General features: G+C 38.3%; 1 protein-coding gene across 4 annotated transcripts in view; it reads right to left on the bottom strand.

Moving 5' to 3' along the window:
• Nucleotides 1–215: 215 nt before the first annotated feature.
• The window catches only part of WASF3 (WASP family member 3), a 32,937-nt gene continuing 9,164 nt past the window's right edge, over nt 216–23,988 (bottom strand). For 3 of the 4 annotated variants that reach the window (XM_026708881.2, XM_087937198.1, XM_087937197.1), the window contains exons 2-9: nt 16,337–16,479; nt 15,024–15,158; nt 13,768–13,921; nt 12,970–13,087; nt 9,601–9,776; nt 7,284–7,550; nt 5,444–5,811; nt 217–4,359 (exon numbers count right to left, since the gene is read on the bottom strand). In XM_026708881.2, the coding sequence (XP_026564666.1) occupies nt 4,202–4,359; nt 5,444–5,811; nt 7,284–7,550; nt 9,601–9,776; nt 12,970–13,087; nt 13,768–13,921; nt 15,024–15,158; nt 16,337–16,469 (1,509 nt within the window). In that variant the 5' untranslated portion in view covers nt 16,470–16,479 and the 3' untranslated portion in view covers nt 217–4,201. Of the gene's footprint in view, nt 4,360–5,443; nt 5,812–7,283; nt 7,551–8,046; nt 8,214–9,600; nt 9,777–12,969; nt 13,088–13,767; nt 13,922–15,023; nt 15,159–16,336; nt 16,480–23,988 lie in introns of all 4 variants that reach the window. The other variant, XM_026708880.2, reaches the window with a different exon arrangement.

Here is a 23,988-nt window from a genome sequence, read left to right as displayed (position 1 = left end):
TGTGGTGGTGCAGTGGTTAAAATGTAGCATTGCAAGGTAACTCTACTCACTGCTAGGAGTTTGATCCTCACTGGCTTAAGGTTGACTCAGCTTTCCATCCTTTCAAGATTGGTAAAATGAAATGTAAGCTTTATTAAATTAATACTTTTATATAACCCAAAACAGATATACAAAGAAGACAAAATATCTAAATTGTAAATTTAGATCACATATGTTAATTTACATTTTATTGATCAAATACTGAAAAGGGATTAAAAATATTTTCAGTTTAGAAAGCAAACAAATGAATCACCTAAATATGAAGTATTTTTAACTAGAAATAACTTACTTAGTAGTTTAGAAAGCTTAGAAAGAATTACTCAAAAGTTTAGGAATAATACAAAATACAACTATTTTGCTTCTAAAATATACTATAATAAATCTATAATAGAAGAAACTTTAGTACCAGAATCATTTTCTTTAACCACATTACTTGAAAATAACAGGAAAAACAGTCCCATGCTTATCTTGCATCCCTACATTTCTTCAACCAAAGGAACATGTTTTCTCCTGTCCGTTACTAACATTGTGTGATACATAATACATATAATGTATCAGATACATCAGAATCCAATAAATGCATAGGCAATAAATCCATCATTATTCTAAATATCAAAGTGCCAAATTATGGGAAGCAGAAGTCACCAATAGCAAACCAAAATTATGTCTCAGGATTCAGCATATTATATAGAAGCAGAGAATATGTCAATTATATTAATAGATGAGACTGCACACCTCTGCTTTCCAGAATTCAGTAGTTTGGAATTCTGAGAGATCCAAGACTTCATTACCAGATAAGACCATCCTCAAGAAAGATCAACAATGTTCACATTCCTTTTGTATAGCTCTGTTTAGTTCCACATGCAAGGATAAGAGCTGATTATTCCCGTACTTCAAACCTAAATCTCATTAAAGATCTAAGTTATGAGCAAATTCAAGATTTTTTTTTTTTTAAAATATGGGGAAGTTCAGACATTTAATGAGAATTAGTTGAAGTATTAAGGTACTACGGCATTTTTAGTACCTTAAAATGCTTGTTTTTATTATTAAATAAAATTTAATTCATTTTTTTTGTTGCTATCTATTTATGATACCAAATTTACAGGTAGTTCTCACAGATCAAAAAAGGACAGGAGCAACTCTGCCACTAAGAGATATGATCACAAAGTGAAAAATCGAGTTGCTTCTTGTGAGGTAGGCAGCCACATAACTGTGATTAATAAATAGATAAAAATGAAAATAATGTGATAGTGCCCAATGCACGATGGCAGTTCCAGCTGAAGTCATTAGCAAATCACCCACAGTTGTTAAATGCAAAGTCACGGGGATACAACTTGCAACTTCTTGCCAGCTTCCACACTGACTCTGCTTGACAGAAGACAGCTGAAAGGTCACAAATACCAATCACGTGACTGTGGGATGCTGTGACTATTATAAAGTTGCCATAAACCCAAATTGCAATCACATAATCACAACGATGTTGTGAAAGCCAGAACTTTTGAGGACCACCAGTTATAATTCTCCTTTTTCAGCACAGCTGCAATTTTAAACAGCCACTCAATGAGTAATTGGTAAGTGAAGAACTATCTGTATTTGGTCAAGTTGTTTCTGCAGTTAGTAACAAATAAATGGGTAAAATGAAAAGTGAACTGCATCTCACTAATGAGACCTACCAGATGCACCATGTTGAAAATATTAATGACATAACATCTCTTATTTAAAGAAATAATTTGGGGGGGGGGAGGGAGGAGAGGGATAAAGGCAAGAGGGCAAACCGAAACAGAGATGCCAAGTACATTTCATAAATAAAGATTTCTTAAATAAATAAATAAATCTGGAAGCAAACCGGCAATCAGTGCAGCTTGTGCAACAGAGGTGTAACATGAGCCCCTTTTGGGGGTCCCTAAAACTGTTTGTGCTGCTGTATTTTGTGCCAGCTGAAGCTTCCAAACATTCTTCGAAGGTTAGCCCCAAATAGAGCACATTGCAGTAATCCAAGGCTGAGCGCAAGGGCACAACTGGTATACAACAGAGTACCAAGCCCTGAGCAACTCAGCAAAGGAGTTCCGCAAAGGAAGAGATGTTAGCTGGATTTCCCATTCCCTAGCAATATCAATTGAGAACGACCTTGGAGAAGGGAGCCGAATCAGCACAATACACTATACCATTGAGATGGCCTCCAACAGCACAGGCAGGAAGATTATTATGCAGCAGGAAGATTGGTACAGTAGCAACAATCCCATGATCCCAGTTTCAAGACAGGGTCTTACAACCAGAAACTTGTGGAGCAGGGCCCCTAAAGGCCAAAAGAGATTCTCAGATGACTACTGCCACTCCACCTCATCTACCCTGGGGTCTTGACTGATGCAAAACCCTAAATCCAGCTGGACATATTTCCAAGAGGGAAACTCCCCCTTAGGGAGTCAGTCAGGTTTTGATGATGAATACCAGATCAGCCTGCTCTTCTCCAATAAGGGCCATAAATAAAGGGAGCTTCATTATTAACTAACCTGGCATATTATGCTTGCCAAATATATACCATATCTTGCTTTCTCTGGGCAAGGAAGTAATGATAGGAGCAGGAGAATTAACAACTCAAAAAAAAAAGAGACCAAAATAGACCAATTGTTCTTTTGATGTTCAGTCCCTTAACTCTGGATTGTTACATGTTCAGATTTAGTAACTGAAAACTGGTGGCAGTTAACCTACTACAAAAGAGGTTTAGCAGCCTATTCTAACTTGCAAGTTTTAAGGGGTGTATGTCTCTTTGTTCCCTATAATAAAACAATAGAGAAAGTGGCACCCAATGAGGAAAGGGCATTTTCTGGGCACTGCTAACTCCCATTCCCTCAAAAAAATAAAAATAACACTGTTTCATAGAATCAGAAATTTGAAAGCAACAATAAAATTGTGAATTCTAGTCCTGCCATACACATAAAAGGTAATCTCATTCTATTTTCAACCTTGAATAATTTCAAAGTAATTGAAAAGTATAAAGTAAATTAAGGTGGACATAAAATGTAAATACAAACTGCCATTTTTAAAATGCTGACTCCAGTTCACTTTTATAGGCTGGCCAAAGGCATTATGAAGTCTACCTTATATGTAATATATGCACCCCTTTTAATAATACATGAGAAGTAAGAAAATTATATTAACCAATTTGGAACATACATTTCAATAATTAAGGATGCATTTGGATGAGGAAACCAATCATAAATGAGGCCATTAACACACAATAAGAGGGCAAGAGGAGCCTGGGTAGTTAATCGATTTTATCTTTGGAGCCCAACTATTCATAAATATATCTATAAATTCAATTACATTATTCACTGAACCATAAGGTCAATGTGCTCAGCATAAACTGGATGAATTAAAAAAAAAACAAATTATGGAAGTTGAATCAAATTAGCAAGGAGGGAAGGCATTTGGCATCCACAATATTGTGCAAAATCATTCAGATTCATTCTGTATCACCGTTCCAGTTGGTTTTGCATGGCCGTAGTTTTTATGCTGATTTCAACCTACTTCTCCATATATGCTGTTTGAATAGATCCAAATCCAGAATATTTGGAAATATAATTATGGTGAACAGAAACTCATTCGAAAGATTCTGGCAGTAACATAGTTGTTGAGGGTTTTTTTTTTTAAATAAAGTAACTAGCAGCTAGCAATTTTTGCATGTTAATGAAGGTGAGTCAAAGTGGAAGATTCAATGACACTTCATTGCTTAAAGATATTGCTTTGCCATAGTAAAAAAATTGCTTATAATATAACAGTAAAAATAATTATACATATTTATGGTAAAGAAAAATTAATTCTTACAATTAACACAGCAAAAACTGAAAATAAAAGTTCATTTTTTCATTTGCAGAAATGCTATTATCTAAAGCAGTGTTTCTTAACCTTGGCAACTTTTAATTGGACTTCAGTTCCCGGAATACTCCAGCTAGCACCCTGTCTGTGGAATTCTAGACACTGAACTCCAGACATCTTAAATTCACCAAGTTGAGAAACGCTCATCTAAAGTAACTAAATTAGATCAATCTGAACATCAGCCAATAAGCCTACTTGCTCTATTATATACCAGTACTGCCAGGATAGGCTATAAATGATTTCCTCAGTCTGGTTTACTGAATACTTTGGTGCTACACACTCATTTTCAGTCTGACCAGTCGTTTTCATCACATTCTGACTCATCATCTGAATCGCTGTATTCCACGGCAATCCGTCGAGAAAGAATTGTGGCCACATCATTTCCAGCTGGCTCATGCTTGGCTGCCTGTTCACGCTGCTCTTGTACTTTTTTCAGCTGGATTCCTGAGAGAAGCAAAGAAATGTGACTTTTTGTGCTAATTTTTCCCTTAAAAGGCTTACAAATACACAGGACTCAAGCGTTCATATGAAAATGTTCTAGAATTAACATAATTAGTAATCATTTACACATAGTCTTTCCAAGCATGAAAATTATTTAATAAAAAATCCTCAGTCAAATGTCCCTATTAATGGCTTGCTCATTTATAGTCAATGGCTTATTTAGCATAATAAAAGCTTCAACAAGGGAACATCTATATTTTTAGCATGTGTGGTATAAACAGCTTATCATTCACCTGAATATGTGGATAGGGTAACTATCTATTCAACTTAGCAATACCAATAACTTAAGACTTAAAATACTTTCTAATATCTATTTACATAAAAATCTATATTGTTCACATGCTTTTTGATACTTTCAGATGTAGTTAAACACATAATTACACACTCAGAAGTTGGTCTATCCAAGAAAGACAATTGGCTACTTATAGTATCCATGGATGTGCATACACTCAACAACTTCCTTCACTTGTACATACCATATGTTTTATGCCTCCCTAAATCTCAGGGACCTTATTTATGTATAGGCTGCAGGGACCACTTTCTCTCCCCACTGGGAGAGAAAAGAAAGCACCTTATCTTCCTCTTTCCTTGCTAAGAAGCAAGTTAACATCACTGCCTTTTTGCAAGATGGCAGCAAAACAGGAAAACTGACTTGCTGGTGGGTGTAACAAAAGAGTAGCAAAGAACTTCAGGGGAGGAAGAAGCAAGTTTCCCTTCTGCTTCAAGTGACCCTTCTAAGCTGCTCCTACATAATACGTTGACCTAAATATTCTTCATCAGGCTGTCCAAAGGACATGGTCCATGAGGGACAAATTTAATACATTTGCAAGATACCATGTTGAGAAAGATTTAAAAGCAGTTCAAAAACAACCACCCTGTACTTCTGTGGCTGATGAGTGTTCATCAAAAGAAAAATATAAATGCAACTGAAAACAAAAAAGCTGAGATCTCTAGTTACATCATGCAAGCACTGAGGACCCAAACCCTGTGATATTTAAAAGGAGAGGTCAGGTTTTGGAAGTCTTACCCATCCGAATAGCAGCAAGAAGATCACTTCGAGCACCACTGACGGGTGACTGGATAGACTCCTGCATTTTAACCTCCACTACTGCAGGAGTGTGCAATGGAGACGATGAGAGAGAAGATCCGGCAGAAGGTCCTGGGGGAAGAGGAGGCGGGCCAGGAGGAGCAGGAGTTGTAACAATATGCCCCGTTGGAGGAAGATGTAGAGTACCAGAATATAGTGTACCAGCCACTAGTCCAGCATGGGTAGGTAGCACCGGGATTTGGAGGGGACTAACAAAAGCAGTCTGTGCAGAAGGAATCATCAGTGGTGACACAGGGGCTGGGCCTCCTGAAGAATTGTAATAATCCACCATCTGAGCTGCAATCATCCTAACACATAAAACAGAACAAAGTTGAAGTATCAACTAAGTCCGCAATGTAACGATCAATTAATTAATGTTCTATTTGATTTGAACTTTAAATATATTAGGTTGCTTAACTTTCTCATTACATTTTTTTCCAGTATATACTAGAATATTTATTTGCAGCATCAATATTTTCCAAGTTGGCTCTTATTTAATCAGGAAGGCATAAATGATTCAGGCAGAGGTTTGTCCTCTGAACTTGCTATTTGCTCCTGGATGTTTTGTTACTAAACTATAAACAAACAAGACACTTCACTCCAAATCCTGCTGAAGATGTTACCTAGTTTGGTAACGAAACGTCCAGGAACCAAGCAGCAAGCTCAGTGAACAAACCTCTGCCTGAATCTGTAACCTGAGCTATGAATATTCTCTACAATTTCTAAGGCACAAATGACTTAGAACAAATTACACCCTATTTTCCAGTCTCAACATAACTTTCCCCATATTAATTTTTATCTCAACAGCTTAGAAGTATCACCAGGAAGTAGAAACTTTCCTATTTTGCTTAGTTTATTTAAAAATTTGAACCTATGAGTATGGTTAACAACATGCAGTTCAGCATACAATCCACACAGAGCCACGGTGACGCAGTAGTTAGAATGCAGTACTGCAGGCTACTTCTGCTGACTGCCAGCTGCCAGAAGTTTGGCAGTTCGATTCTCACAGGCTCAAGGTTGACTTAGCCTTCCATCCTTCTGAGGTCAGTAAAATGAGTAGCAAGATTGTTGGGGGCAGCATGCTAACTCTGAAAACTACTTAGAGAGGGCTTCAAAGCACTGTGAAGTGGTGCATAAATCTAAATGCTATTGCTATTCATCATGAGCAAAGCTTGTCCCTGTCTGAGACTATCTTGTCTGCTCTTCATCATCCAGAAGCTATTTCTATGGCACTACTTGAAGATCAAGAGAAAAATGTTTAAAATAGTTAGGTTCCATCAAGGCAGCTACTTATGATTGGACAGTTGTTTGCCATCTCAGCCTGCTCTCCAGGTATTAAACACAGCAATTCCAAAACTAATGCAGTAATATATCTATCCCATTTGGTTCATTGTCTTTCTGTTCTTTTTTTTCCAAACTGATAAGAGAAAAATTTATAGTCAATCATCTAGTTGCATCATATGTTTAACATATATTTCGGTTTGCTGATTATTGTATAACACGGGAGTCCCAAACTCCCGGGCAGTGGCCTACTTTGGGGTCATGAACTGTTCAGAACCAGGCTGCCCAAAGCAAGGTGTGAGCACATGCATCCCACTTGTGCAAGCAGTGAGTCAGCACATATGCCCACCACTCGCACAAATGGGGCTATGCATACACAGCACATGCATTTGACCACTTGTTCATGCCTAACCACCCTTTTCTCCCTCCCCTCCAACGGTCTGCAAAGCCAGAAAGGTTGGGAACTCTGGTCTCTATAAGGACAAAACTAGCTATTTACCCATAATCTGCTGGTATTAATGCAACAGTGCCCAGAGCACCATCTAAGATTTGAGGTGGGGGTGGAGGTGGTTCTTGAGGCCTATTCAAAGTAGCATGTTGCATTGTGGTAGAAGATAACCTATATTCATGTTCAAGGCCCTGTTTTGCAAGCATAAACTGAGATCCATCTCCTGTTCCACATGAAGGCACATAGCAAAGTTGATGATGGAGCGAATGATTTGGAGTAGCAGGATATGAATAACTGGTAATATCTGAAGCGTGGGATCTGAAATTAGAAACAAGAATAAGAGAAGCCATGAACAAAATATAGTTAAGACCACTCAATTTAAAAGATTATCTATTTAACATTTTACAGTTTGTTAGCAGATGAGATTAATGCAACATTAAATGTTAATGCAACATTAGACGTTAATGCAACATTAAATGTAAGCCACGTTCACAAAAACAACGAGAGAGAGAGAGAGAGAGAGAGAGAGAGAGAGAGAGAGAGAGAGAGAGAGAGAGAGAGAGAGAGAGAGAAAACGAGAGAACTGTTTAGCTGGTCACAAAGCTTAGAAAACAGCAAACCTTTTAGTACTTAGCAGTTTAAGAACAAGCAACATTGTCCCTGCATCCCTAATGCTGTAGAGAAGCTAAATTAGTCAAACAAATTACGCAGCATTGTCATATGGTTAAAAAAAGTGAAACAGATGCTCATCATCTTATTCAGATGGAAAGCCCGGGAGTTAACAAAGCGCTTTCAATAAGACAAAAAGACAAACCCTTTGGGCATCTGGGACTCTTTTGTGCCTCCTGCCTGCTCTTGTGTCTGTATGTCACTTATGAACTCAATGCCCATTTTCTTTCTCTCCCACTCTTCTTTCCTGGTCCTTACTTTTCTCACATTAACTTGATGATGCCGGCTTGAATTCAGCTTGTGCCTCTCTCTCTGAATCATAATGGGCACAATATAAATCATAACAAGAAGGATTATAGACAGGATGGAAACATGAGAATTTCATATGCCAGGAGTTACATTAGATGGGCATATGTTACATACAACAATGTTACATTTGTTTTCCATGCAAGATGCAAAAAGCAGTATTGAACCTACGTGTGTTTCTTTTAATGGAACTGTTGCTTACAATAATCTGTTTACAACAAAGCAAAGCAAAGTTTTTATTTTGCCACGCAGCAAATAAATAAAGACAGGCAGAAAAAGACATTAAACCAAAAGGATTGAAAGATGTGAATTAGCTAAGATAACAGAATCAGTAGGATTATGAAGGAAAGGTAGAAAAAGGTGACTCTTTCAGATGAAGAGATTAGAACTTGTTATCAGAATATCACACAAAATATTACAGACTGAAAAATCTCTTCTTAATGCAGACAAAACAACATATTAGCTAGAAAATTCCGGAAATACAAAAAACATTTGTTTTAAAACTTGATCATGCAACAGTTAGTTAAAAAAACCTCTGCCTTTAAGCGACCCAGCTTTAAAATGAATACAACAGGACATAAGCAAGCCCACAACAGATGTTAATGGAACAGTGAAATTCGTGGGCTGCACTACTTGTTATATTTGTTTGTTTCTTCAAGTAGCAGAACAAAAATGAAATAATGCCTGACCAATCTAATTTAAACATTGTACTTGAACATAGAGGCCTCTGGCTTAGCTCAAAGGCAATAGATACAGAGATTTGATATCTCGTGAGGTTTTTTTTTAAGACTTCAGCTTTAAGCACACAGTGCCTGACACAAAAAGGGGCTATTTCCTATTCCAGGTTTCTATGTCTCTTTTTGGTGCAATAGGCTGTTGCAAAAGAATAAATCTTTTAAAAATAAGTCTTCATGGTTAATCTAATTCAGGAAAACGCAGACACCAAATTGCCAAAATCATCCAAACTAAAAAAGATATACCTCTCTTATACACGTAGTCCTCGACTTAAGACTACAATTGAGCCCAGAATTTGTTTGCTAAGTGAAAAAAAATTGTTAAATGGGTTTTGTCCCATTTTGTGTCTTTACTTCCAAATTTGTTAAGCGAATCACAGCAGTTGTTAAATTAGTAACACGGTTGTTAAGTGAATCTGGCTTCCCCATTGACTTTGCTTGTCAGAAGGTCGCAAAAGAGAGTCACCTAATCCCGGGACACTGCGACCGTCATAAATGTGAGCCAGTTCTCAAGCATCCCAATGTAAATCACGTGACCACGGGGATGCTACAGTGCCGTTGTAAGTTTGAATGGTTTCTAAATGAACTGTTGTAAGTTGTGGAACAGATGAAAGATACTAAGGATACCACTGAATATATAAATCTTATTATCAACAGACCTAGTTTCAGGGGATAGAGACCCTTCAGAAGATGCTCCAGGGTAAATATTCTGAGACAACCTGTTGTCTGGTCTAAGTTCTTTGTCATAGGCCATCATATTCCACTCTTGGCGCCTGTTCCTTGCTTTTCTAACCTTTTTCACCTCACGAGTTGTGCCATCTATACGTTTTTGATCCTGATATAATATAAAAAGCGATGAAGCATGCAAAAGAGAGAAACAAGGAAAGAGCAAGTTTAATGCTGTTAAGAATATGAAAATAAGACGTGCAGGTGAGCCAAGCACAATTAAAGCATATATCAGATTCCATTGGTTATTTATATAAACAAACTGCCAGCTATGTTTCAACATTTATAGGATATGGACATCTGATGGTGATATATTCATTTCCCCCCCGCTTCCAATAAAAGGATTTTAATGTTATAGTTTGCAAAACTTCCTCTATATGATCTAGTCAAAGCAATCTAACTAACAAATCAATAGTTTTTCAATACATCACATTAAGTAACTTGAAAATATTTTCTCATTACATGCTGTGAGTCGGTACAAATGGACCTACAAATAGCCTTTTGTTGGGTTGTCTTCCAGCTGCAAATTAAGCTTATTCAACTTTTAATTTTGTTCCTGAAATGAAGCATGTATTTATTCTGAAGGAAGCTGATTTCCACTTTTCCTAAGACTGAGCCAGGCAGTTTGGTTTTGTTTCTCTCAAGGATTTCTGAAGTTAACTGATTGGATATTTGTTCAATAGTTGAGGAATTTGGGGGCTGTAAGCCAAATCAAATGAGTGTTTTCAAAGTTTGGATGTATGTAACTTTCAAATAGCTTCTTACAGTATAGACCAGGGGTGTCAAACTCAATTTCATTGGGGGCCACATCAGGGTTGCTTTGGCCATGGGGGGCTGGGGTGGGCATGGCCAGGGTGAGTGTGGCCAGCTTGACATCACTCATGTCGGGGGTGCCTATGGTCGCCGAAGCACTCTGCCACCGAAAATGGAGTTCGGGAAGGTTGTGCGCAGTCCTCCTGAACTTTTGCTGGCAGAGGCACCACAGGCCAGTCCTTCTCTGTTTCCAGGGCAGCCCTGCAGCCCAAATCCACACCACAGGCAGGGATGGGCTTCAAAAATTTTAGCAAAGGGTTCTCTGCCCAGTTGCTGGGTGGGCGTGGCCATGATGGGTGTGGCCTAGTTGGCTTCCTGCACCACAGCAGCGGGATTTTTTGCTCTCCCCGGACTCTGGAGGCTTTGCTCAAGCCTCTGGAAGGACAAAAACAGCCACTCCAGACTCCGGAGGCTCTCTGGAAGCTGGAAACAGGCCCATTTCTGGCCTTCCTGAACTTCCGGGAGGCTCGTTTTTCACCCTCGCTGAGCCTCCATGCATGCCCTGCACTTACCTGCATCCAAAATTAAGCTGCATGGGGACTCCGGGGAGGGGAGGGGCAAGGTGGGCAGGGCCAGCCAGGAGTGGGATTTGGGGGTTCTCCAAACTGCACAGAATCTTAGCTAGGGGGTCTCCCAACCCCCCAGCAGCCCACTCCTGCCTACAGGCCGGATCTGGCCCGCAAGCCTTGACACCCCTAGTATAGGCTGTCCATGTTTAGAAACCATGTTAAGAACTGGCAACTTAATTGATAAGTGAAGCAGTCACTAAGTAATACCAAGACTGTGCTTTAAAATCTTACTGCATCTTTCATTTGCTTTACAGATCTGCGAATGTCATAAACGTGGGGATTACCTTTTCATCACTGTGATAACTGTGAATAATCACTAGATGAGAACTACCTTTTCAAATTTACAAGGTACTGACTCTTTTGAGGAAGTGCTTACTCCCTGCTTATTACTGTCATAGTTGGTAAACAGACACTGAGTCAGGCAAAGGTGCTGCATGAGGGGCAAAGACAAGTTCTTATGGATCACTATGATAAAACAATTGACTCCAAGAGAAATTTGTTAGTTCTTAATAAAGTGGGTCCTTGACTTACAATCCAAATTGAGACTGGATTTTTCATTGTTATGGTTGTAAGTTGAGGGTCCTACATAACTATTTTAATGCCATTTTTACGACATTTTCTGCAGTGGATTTTCAGTGAATCAACACAGTTGTTGATGCAAAACCATTTTTTTCAAATGGGCGTTTTTGGGGGGGCAGAAATTGGCAATAAACGTTGCAAGTTGCAGTCATGTGACTACAGGATTCTGCAACTAGTCATAAAGGTGAGTCAGTTGCCAAACACCTAAAATGCTGTTACATGACTTCAGGGGCGGGTGAGAAACAATTTATGATGGCCAAAAGTGCCTTATGGGCCATTAAGCACCGATTCTGGATCCATTGTAATTTTGAATGGGCATTAAGCAACCAGATGCAAATCAAAGATTTTCAGTAAATGTAGTTAAGAGGGAACAATTCTCAGTTAAGCAGTTCACACTTCACAAAGTGGATATCATAAAAATGCTAAAAGCAGGCCTGTTAGTTTTGTTTATCAACCCACATTTCTCCATAATGTCCTACCAAATCCCTGTTTCTCACAGTTATTACATCTCCTTTATGATGTGCTTATTGTTTGTGTCACCACACTGACAACATGTAAACCCCAGGTCACCCAATCACTGCAATGAGATATTCCATTTTTTGCAGAGGCCCTAGATCCACTAACCTGTCTTTTGTGGCATACTTATGAAACACACACACACACACACACACACACACACACCAGAAAAAGCAGCTTACTCTTTTAATTCTGTTTCTTTTTATGCATTACCTAGGAGCTTCAGTCACTGAATTAGTTTCAGAGCTCCAGGGATTGCTCACATAGCATATATACACACACTCATTTCGGAAATGTCTATCACATTCCTGAATTTTATTACAACTATAATCTGAAAACGGAGAATTCAGGCAACATTCCTTCATGATCTCATTTATATGCATTCATATTTCAAAGCATCAAACTTCAATCCGCAATCTATTTATGCACAGCTATAACAGAACTATGTCAATCTTTCAAAGTTGAAGCTTAAAATAATGGAAAGGTTCTTCAATTTCCATTATATAGAAACCTCTGAACTGAAGGATTTTATGAAATTTCTGTAATAATTCAAAATATCTTCCAAAATGTAGTTGTATTGTAAAACTAAGAGAGTTTCTTTAAACACTCCATTCACAAATCTGCAGAAGACTTTTATTTTCAAAATACAGGTAAGAAAGCACATATTTAAGATGAAAGGTAAAGGAATAATTTGAAATACAGAAGAACTTTGGTTTTTACAACCATTCCTATGTCAGGATCATCATTAAAATACAGTATAAGCTATTTATTCTAAAACCTGATGGTTAAATTATGTTTATTTAAAAAAAAACTGTTTTGATTTACCTTCTGTCGTCTCTTCTCTTTTCTCTTATGCTCTGTATCCTGTAACATTTTTTCTTTCCAGAGGTCAAAGAAGTAAGAAGGATCAGTATAAAATTTTAATCCATCTTTTTTATCATCTCTGTAAAAAAAAGTGGAACGAAACATTGTTTTAAAATGGCCATTGGTCATGCACCATTCAATATGCTTTTGCAAATTTCACATAAATTTAGTGACACAGCAACTAAATATTTATTCTGGGACATGAGTCACTATTACCTCTCCATGAATAAGGTTAATTTCCAATGGAAAAGATCCCAGAATACCTTTGGAGAGTTCTTCCAGGCATAGCATAGAAGTTACTGGGCATACTTCACATTTGTCTAATGAGCTGACAGAATACACTTGGGCCCAACCCATTTCCCAGAGTTCCTTTTAGAAGTCCAAAATGCTGGCAAAGGTGGAACCGTAGCAAGCTGAAGAGAATCAAAACTATGCCAAAAGGCACAACATTGGGATGTCTGAAGGACCAGGGTGACGACAGATCATCCTGGGGAAGATCCCTCTATGTGACAGATGAGCCCAAAGTTTCCCTGTTACTCATCAGGGAAACATAGGTAGATTCTGAAATTTTTCCTTTTCTGAATATATGAAGTTACATTATGTTGATATTTATTATTCAGTACATATGTTGATGTACTACATCCATTAGCATTACCGTATGTATGAGAACATTTTTTTCCTCTTGTAAAAATACATGAAAATAAGAAGGAAAACTTCATACCCAACTGTGTCAGATTTATCCACTTCATATTACAATACCTGTATGAAGTAAGAATATTCAGTGGAGGTGGTTTGTCACTCTGATTGTAAATATCAGCTACTGGATTGGGAATGCTGCTCTTTGAAACAACCTGTTGATCCTGTATTGTAGAACTTTTGAATGCTTTCTTCATGTTAATATCTTGCAATGAAACTGTTAACAAAAAGAAGGGAGAAATAGACACATAAGAGACTGAGAGTAGCTATTTACAATATGCAAATGAAATGACTGAACAAAAGCAAATAAAAGAAAGAAGAATGACTACAACTGATGCATCTCATTTTGTATGTGCAATGGGAATTGTGTGCTGCACATCTGAGACAAGACTGTGAACAAACACAATCTGTTCTAATTAAGACTAAAATACGAAGTTATTCAGTTCTGTGGTTTATCATCCTTTATTTATGACTTATATTGTTTACATTCCATATTCTTTTATATGTATATTCCTATCAGTATTATTTTTTTTCTCGTTGACAATTCTTGTAAAACAAAACAATATAAGTAATTTTATTATGGTAGCCTCACTGATTCTGACGTATGTATCAAGACCTAATGCATTTCACAGGAACAGTCATAATAGAATAGCTGATTTCTTTAATATTAATGTTACTTTTTAATAGTAATATTTCCTTATTAACATTCAATGAAGTCATCAGAAATAGTGTTTTCTCATTAAAGTAAAAACATTCTAGCAAAATACTGAATAAGGATTGGGCAAAATGGCCTAAATGGCTAATTCTGTTCTATGATTCCTCTCTGCTATAATCTAGTTAAAAGAACATTAGGACATATTCTAGAACAGGGGTGTCAAACTCACATCATGACGGTGTCATGTGACTTATTGGGACTTTTTTCCCCTTCACTAAATTGGGTGTGGGCAGTGACTGCGGGCTGGGAGTTTGACAGTCCTGTTCTAGAATATTTTTAGATGGGGACTGGCAAAAGATGCTTATCAGTTGTGCCATGGAATGGTTTTAATGGTCTTAAGTCAACTTGGAAAGATCCTCCTCAAGCAATATAATAAGCAGATTGCAAAAAGAGGCAGGGAGACAATTGGTCAAAAAATATTAAGATATTTTATTACATTGATGAATTTTCTGCCTCTGTCCCACATACAAACATGGGTCTTTTTCTGAAGCAGATAGTATTTTAAGAGATCAATTACACTATAAAAAGTAATAATTGCTGTATAGTTAACTGTGTCTTTTTGTCAATATTACTTTTGACATAATACTTGCATGAAACTGCCTACCTTCTTCCACAGTTGAATCCAGTTGAGTAACCTTGACAGACAGACGGTCAATCCTGTCTTGAAGAGAATTTGCCCTGATGTAAAAGTTGTTGGCTTCGTTAAACAACTCACCAAATATGTCTTCAGCATGTTTGCCTATAGAGAAAAGACAGGATCATGTTCCCCAGCTTAGAAATAAATATTTTCATTTATTATTTATTGATGATTTTTTATAATACTAATTTACCAGACCCTACGACATTCTGACATTTTAAAAGAATATTATAAGAACTCTTCAAGATATTATTGTTTTTACTGTAATCCAGGTGGCTTTTTGTAAGCAATTCTATTCATCAATCATCAATTATCCTTCAACTTTGCTAATAACTACTGCTTAAAAATACAGCCAAACTTCCAAAATAACATTGCAATTTATAACCTTTCTGAATGGCCAGGACAGCTACAAGTCCTCAGAATGACATGAAGAAGCAAACAGCTATGAAGCCAGAATAGATAGACCCATCCAAAAATCCTTATATTTTTCCAGGTGTTCCTAGCTTCACCTATAAAAACTAGGCATTAAAAATATGGAATTATAGGGTAGGGTACCCTAACACATTGTTGTAAAAAAATAAAAACTGAATGAAAAACTGCTGGTGATCTTCTACTGCTGCACCATAGAGAGTATCTTAACTTACTGCACCTCTGTATGGTTTGCCAATTGCACAGTGGCAGATAGGAAAGCACTCCAAAGGGTTAACGTCATTGCCCAGAAGATCATTGATTGCCCTCACCCCTCTTTGGAAGAGCTTTATAGCTCCTGCTGCCTTAAGAAAGTTCAAAACATTCTCAAAGATCCATCTCATCTGGGAACCCTTTTTTTAAACTATTACCATCTGGTAGACGATACAGAATAATAAAAACAAGGACAAATATGCTAAAAAACAGCTTCTATCCCAGGGCAGTAGCTCTGTTGAATTCTACTGTATGGTGCAGTGTTAGTGCGATGTTGGGGGTTTTCAATTCAATGTGTGGAGTGTGAAGGATGTGTGTGTTTATTTTCATGGTCATGATGTGCACTGAAGATGGTGTTTGATTTCATTGTATGAGGTGCAATGACAATAAAGTAAATTAAACTAAACATGAAGCTTAGGCGGGTAAGAATCCATCTCACTTCCTTTGTTTTTTTCACAGCACATGTGCTTGGTGTGCTCCCCACCCCCCGCCAAAACTTAAGATAAACTTGAAAAATGCTTCATGTTCTTCAATTTTCCACATAAAAAGAGGAAGAAAAAAAATAAAGAGTAGCATTAAAAACAACTCAGGGAACTTACTTAAGCTGCTTAGCTGACGTATGATAGCAGCAAGAGTACTATTGGTTACACATTCCAATTCACTAGTAATTCCTTCAGGTAAAGCTCCTTGGCATAGGTGCCGAGGTTCAATGTTCCTTTTTATTAATGGCATGTTTCAATGCCTGTAAAAAGAAAGACAAAACGTTATTTTCATCCTCCTCCAACATAAAAGCATAAGTTAGTGTAGTGTAAAGTGAGATATAGGCCCATGTCTCACACAGAATGTTTTGGCTAGTTACCTCAGGAAGATCATACAGGGAAATCATTATTTTTTGTTGTGGCACCCATTTATTGGAATGCCTTCCATGCCTTCTTTATTTCTTCCAAGTAATCACAGTGGCCTTGGCTCTAGGTTCAGGCATCTACTAAAAATATTCATATTCTTCTTTACCACTTGAGATCCCAAGTACTGCTGGCAGATTCATCACCCCATTATGATTCATTGTATTCAAGTATAGTTTTAATATTGTGCACTGCATGGCAGGTAACATATAAGTATATTTAATTAAACAAATCTTATCAAATTTGCTATGTAGCTTTCTATATATATTATTGAAGAAGAAGTAACTGTATTCTTTCTTTGATCATTTGTGAATTTGCAAGTCAATATCATATCGTGAAACAAAACATTTTTATAAGACGCCTTTAAAAAGAGAGTTGAATAAATGTGTTCATCAGAAACATTAAAACTTCCTAATATATCTCTGGCTCGACATTTTAGATCAGGCCACATTCTGAGCAAACAACTTAAGGGGTTTAGAAAAGTACAGCCCAAACCTGCTTCTAATTTTCCAACATCTGGTAGTAAGAAAAAAGTGCAAACAGCAAAAAGACAAGAAGCAGATGACATTTGGTGCTAACAGGAAAGGACTCCTCAGCATCTTGTACTTGGCAGCTGGGCTCCTCATGAAAAAAAGCAGCTGGAGTGGGAATGACTTAACAGGACTACTTGCTACCTTCCCTGCCAGTTTCCCCATTAATTTTCCTTAGGGGAAGCAGCAGGAAAGGTTCAAATGATGAACATGTGACCTCAGGATGATATAACTGTCATCAATGTGAACCAGTTACCAAGCACCTGGTGACGGGATTCAAAAAGTTTTACCATGGGTTTCGTGGGGGCGCCCGTGCCAAAAGCGCACTTTGCACTGGTGCAGAGGCATTTGCACAGGCACAGAGGTGTTCCAACTCACCTCCTGCAAGCCTGCACTCTCCTGGTCGCTTCTGCTGTGCCGCGCAAAGCAGCTGCGCTTCAAAAGCAGAGGACAAAGGTGAGGATGGAAGGTGAGGATGGGCCCAACAACAGAGTGGCGGAGAGAATCGGTTTGGTCTCTGCTGCTCATCGCCTCTACCGGCTCAGCAGAACCAGTAGAATATCACCACTGCAGGTGGACTTGCCCATGTGCTCAGAAATTTTGGAGAAATATTAGAAATTGGATTTTAAATATAACAAAACAAATTTTAAAAGTTGAACGTGAAACCTTTCTGCTAAGTATTCAAACATGGAGAAAAAAATATCAATATTTAATTTTGCATATCATAACTGCAGCAGAATAACCTACGCACAAAACTGGAAACTGTCTTCCATTCCTTCAGAGGATATGGTAATTAAAAAAATACATGAATGTGCTGAGATGGATAGCCTAATCAAACTGTTAAAAAATAAACAAGATAGTGACTATTATGAAATATGGAACATTTGGTATGAGTGGTTAAAGAAAAGGTAATATTTGATATTTGGATAAGTTATAGAAATGATAGAAGACGTGCATTTAATCACAAACTACACTGCTCAAAAAAATAAAGGAAACACTTAAACAACACAATGGAACTCCAAGTCAATCACACTTCTGTGAAATGAAACTGTCCACTTAGGTAGCAACACTGATTGACAATCAATTTCACATGCTGTTGTGCAAATGGAATAGACAAAAGCAGAGGCAGTTAGCAAGATATCCCCAATAAAGGAGTGGTTCTGCAGGTGGTGACCACAGACCACTTCTCAGTTCCTATGCATTCTGGCTGATGGTTTGGTCACTTTTGAATGCTGGTGGTGCTTTCATTCTAGTGGTAGCATGAGACGGAGTCTACAACCCACACAAGTGGCTCAGGTAGTGCAGCTCATCCAGGTTGGCACATCAATGCAAGCTGTGGCAAGAAGGTTTGCTGTGTCTGTCAGCGTAGTGTCCAGAGCATGGAGGCGCTCCCAGGAGATAGGCCAATACATCAGGAGACATGGAGGAGGCTGTAGGAGGCAACAACTGAGCATCAGGACCGCTACCACCGCCTTTGTGCAAGGAAGGACAGGAGGAACACTGCCAGAGCCCTGGAAAATGACCTCCAGCGGGCCACAAATGTGCATGTGGCTGCTCAAACGGTCAGAAACAGACTCCATGAGGGTGGCATGAGGGCCCGACATCTACAGTGGGGGTTGTGCTTACAGCCCAACACTGTGCAGGATGTTTGGCATTTTCCAGAGAACACCAAGATTGGCAAATTTGCCTCTGGCACCCTGTGCTCTTCACAGATGAAAGCAGGTTCACACTGAGCACATGTGACAGACGTGACAGTCTGGAGATGCCATGGAGAACATTCTGCTGCCTGCAACATCCTCTAGCATGACCAGTTTGGCAGTGGGTCAGTAATGGTGTGGGGTGGCATTTCTTTAGGGGGCCGCACAGCCCTCCATGTGCTTGCCAGAGGTAGCCTGACTACCATTAGGTACCAAGATGAGATCCTCAGACCCCTTGTGAGACCATATGCTGGTGCGGTTGGTCCTGGGTTCCTCCTAATGCAAGACAATGCTAGACTTCATTTGGCTGGAGTGTGTCAGCAGTTCCTGCAAGACGAAGGAATTGATGCTATGGACTGGCCTGTCTGTTTCCCAGACCTGAATCCAATTGAGCACATCTAGGACATCATGTCTCGCTCCATCCACCAACACCACGCTGCACCACAGACTTTCCAGGAGTTGGGGGATGCTTTAGTCCAGGTGTGGGAGGAGATCCCTCAGGAGACCATCCGCCACCTCATCAGGAGCATGCCCAGGCATTGTAGGGAGGTCATACAGGCACGTGGAGGCCACATGCACTACTGAGCCTCATTTTGACCTGTTTGAAGGACATTACATCAAAGTTGGATCAGCCTGTAGCATTTTTTTCCACTTTAATTTGGAGTGTAACTCCAAATCCAGACCTCCATGGGTTGCTAAATTTGATTTCCATTGATAATTTTTGTGTGATTTTGTTGTCAGCACATTCAACTATGTAGTGAACAAAGTATTTAATAAGAATATTTCATTCATTCAGATCTAGGATGTCTTATTTTTGTGTCTTATTTCTGAACAAGTGATCATTAACCAAGGACTACCTGTAGATTTATCTCCATGGTTGCTGAAAAGACAAGAACCAATGATGGAAGCTTTAGAGCAGGGGTGTCAAACTCGTGTCATCACAGCGTTGTCACATGATGTATTGGGACATTCCCCCTTTTCTAAACCGGGTGGGGGCAGGGCCAGCACGTGATGCATCTGGCCCACGGGCCGAAAGTTTGACACCCCTGCTTTAGAGAGAGCTCTGAATTTGAAGTAAGGAGGAATTTCTGACTCTGTGAGTTCCTAAGCAATGGAGCAGCCAATCTCTTTGTTGGAAACATGAAACTCCATTACTGGAAGTTTTCAATAAAGGCTGGACAATCCTTTGTTTGGACTGCTCTGATGATTCCTGTCCTGGGCAGAATTTTGGGCTAGAAGATCACTAAGATTCCTTCCAGTTCTATAAGTTTATGTTCTCGGAAACATCCAGCTCTTAATGTGTTTCCACAAATTTCTGCCTCATTTAGAAACTTGTTTTTTTTTGTAGCAAGCAAAACTTAATCCCAGCATGTTTATCACAAGATTCTTAACTTTGGATCTTCTGTTATAAATATAAATAATGCTAATATAAATTGAATAATTATAGGCTCAACAGACATAATCCCCTCTAAGATAAAACACCTTCATGTTATCATTGGTTTTGATCTGGATGCTACAAGTCAGATGTTAACTTTGAAACTCTTGAAGAAAAAGCTCCCATGAGCACAATCACTTGGGAATTTTGAATGAAGAAGTGTAAGAGGAAAAGGGGCTGTAATACCTCTGTTCCTTAGTTAATATCTCCAAGGTATTTTATCATCCCCATACCTCACCAACAGAAAATACCTACGTGACATTTTTATGTCTCATGGGATTTTTTACATGCAAATACCTTTGTTTCAAAATGTGCCTGGAAGAAAGGAGGGGATGGGGCAAAAAGGAAGCATATGAATTGTCATGTTTTGATTCTTAGCTATAGAAATCAGTACCAGAAATAATGTACATACACATACACAGTTTGTATATACATATACAAACTACACTATACTTCTATATTACTCTACTCCAATTTCAGTTCAGTAGTGACCACAATCTTTGGAATGTAGTAATAAATGACTATTCCAGAAGGTTTCTACAATAAAATAATTCTGGTAAGTTGTCTCCTGACATATTACAAGTAATCCTTAATTTATGACTTAATTTTCTGCTTTCAAGCACCATGGAGAATACAGTTAGTCCACAATTTACGACTACAATTGAGTCCAAAATTTCTGTTGCTAAGTAAGACAGTTGTTAAATGGGTTTTGCCACATTTTACAACATTACTTCTTGTTAGTAACACAGTTAAAAGTGAATTTGGTTTCCCCATTGACTTTGCTTATCAGAGGTTGCAAAAGGTCATCACCTGACACCAGGACGCTGCAATTTTCAAATAAATATGAACCAATTCCCAAGCATCCAAATTTTGATCATGTGACCATGGGGATACTGCAAAAGTTGTAAGTGTGGAAAAACTCCATAAATCACTTTTTTCAGTGCCATTCTAACTTCAAATGATCACTAAGTGAATGGTTGTAAGTCAAGGACTACCTGTATTCTGTCCTGCTGATTTCTAGCTATTGTTTTCACAAAACTTCTTTCAGCTCAACACTGACAGAAGTAAGGAACAGAAGGGGCATCTGTAGTAAATACTTAATAATCATAAATGTGGAGTTAGAATTTATTAGCCCAAATACTGGCTTGTCTTCATATAAATTATTTAAAGTACCTAGATACTTAACTTAGCTGTACGCAAAGCAATTTTCTATATCTCTCTCTTAATTCCTTAACTAGCAAGATTTTTTCCCCCTCAAGGGTTTTTATGCATGCTCTTCATTCCCAAATGTAGCAAGGTTTTGCTGATTGCATTTGATCACATTTGTTCTTTGTTCTATCATTCCACTCTGCTTTTTAAGATTTCAAGTGTTGGCTTTCAATGGTGAGATCCAGAGGTGGTACTCAGCCGGTTCTCACCAGTTCTGGAGAATCGGTAGTGGAAATTTTGAATAGTTCGGAGAACCGACAAATACCACCTCTGACTGGAGATTTTACAGAATCCTTCCCCTGCCACGCCCACCAAGTCACGCCCACAGAACCGGTAGTAAAAAATTTTTGAATCCACTGATGAGATCGTTATGAGTGATATATCAACTTCACTTCTCAAGTTCTACAAAATATTCTCTACCTGAGGGAAAAAAATATAATTATTTCTTACCCACCAGGGACTGATAATATGGCAAATAATTCTGCTGCTTCTTAGTCATTAGCACAACTGTTTGTAATAGTTTGTACCATAATAAGTAATGGAAGATGCAGCGCAATTACAAATTCTTGAGAGAATGCTCCCTGCTGCTTCTTGTATGAATGTCTGCTATCAGTATGTTTCCTTCCTATCAGAAGTAGTGCCTGATGACGTACTGCTCCAAAATCAAAGCAATCAGCTCCTTTGAAAACAGGCAATTCCCCCACTAATAATTCTAAAAACCAACATTTGCAAGTGAGTGGGAAACATTGTTCCAATTCCAAGAATTTTATAAAAAAAAAAAAAGTGCAGTCATCACAATTGATATTCTGAATTCAATTCTCCCAAGGTCAGAAATTTGGTCATTCTGTTGGAACAGACAAGTCACAAAGTGAGCAAAAATGAAAATAAACATTCTGTTCCAGATCTCCTCCCATGCTTTCCATCATATGATTATCTTTCAATTGTTATAACTGTATTGCTTCTATAGATAAGAGTTAACCATTAGATGACAGACTAGAAAGGAATATTGTCATTTCACAACAATGGTTAAGAAGATTTTAATTTTTCTCCTCATAACCTAGCTGATATACTATATAAATCTGCCACAGCCTTGCAGGTTTTAGAAATAATGGAAATTATTTCGTTACAGGTACAATAACAGTCTCAGAGTCCAAGCTGCTAGCTTTTACTATAAGGAAGTTTGATCTTTAATACTGTATAATATACTCCTAAATACCAGTTGGTGAGAAGAACATATACCACAGGTTTATGCAGCAGTTTGGGCCATACAACTTCTGCCAGTCTTAACATTGCCTCTGGTCAACATCTGATGGTCAAACCATAAACTTTAGTGAACTTACACACAGACAATCATTTTGCCAAATGGCTGCATTTTTGTTTTTACAGAAGATAGCTTCCCTGGAGAATATAATGGGACTTGGAGGCAGAGATATCCAAAGTCAAGTGAAATAAAGATAACCTAACCGCTAATGCACTGAAGCTGCAAATCCTGATACAGAATCAATATTGTCAGCTCCCAAGAGAAACAAGGCATATTCTGATTTACTGAAAGTAAATAGCAAGCTTATAGAGAAGACATACCCCTCATGCCTGTAATTCTTTTTCCAACTATGGTTCTTCCAGAATCTCACTGGCAAGACTTTATTAATTTATTAAGAAGTAAAGGTTCAGGTTACATGAATTCCATTAACTGACATATTTCCTGACATATATTCTTAGCAATAATTACATTGGAGTCTTGCTCATTTTCTTACTGCCTTTCTATGACCTGGCAAACTGGTGAGTCTCTTTACCAATAACAAAAGAGCTTGTAAATGGCTATCTATAAAACTATATCCTGAGTTTTCATCAGTAGGGAAGAATCATACTTGACTATATCAGACAATTATCAAACCATTTTTAGGCAGGGTTGTTGACAATGTGATTGAGCTTTAACGATAAACTTTCTTTACTGACAAGATGATTTGGATCCCTTCCAATCAGGATTCATCGTGTGGAACAGAAATTGTATTATTCACATGTGGATGACCTGTGATAGTAACTGATTAGGAATGGCACACTCTTTCTCAGTGGCATTATCGGTATTATCAATCACGGTTTCCTAATGGCTACCAGAAAGGGTTAAGTATTGACCCTTAGTGCAGGGGTCCCCAACCCCCAATCCATTGGCGAGTATTGGACTGGGCCCTATTGGGAACTGGGCCATGGAGCAGTGGGCGAGTGTGTGAAGCTCCATTTGTGTGAGCAGTGGGCACATACACAAAATCATCCGCTCTTCCTGCCACCATTGATTTGTGGAGCCAAAAGACTGGGGATCATTGCTGTAGTGAGTGGTTCAACTTCTTTCTGGTGTTATGGAGAGATAAGTCTTTGGATACTGTAAACTGGTATGTTTAAACACCAGGATTTTGATTAACATCAAAAAAGCACTCAAAAAGTAAATACTGGAATCAAGGAACTACCAACTCAAACGAACAG

This window comes from Pseudonaja textilis, chromosome 7 (assembly GCF_049901715.1).
Source record: "Pseudonaja textilis isolate UNSWEBS1 chromosome 7, rPseTex1.2, whole genome shotgun sequence".
Classification (NCBI taxonomy): domain Eukaryota; kingdom Metazoa; phylum Chordata; class Lepidosauria; order Squamata; family Elapidae; genus Pseudonaja; species Pseudonaja textilis.
The sequence above is the reverse complement of the archived record's forward strand: the minus strand, read 5'-3'. Positions and strand labels throughout refer to the sequence as shown.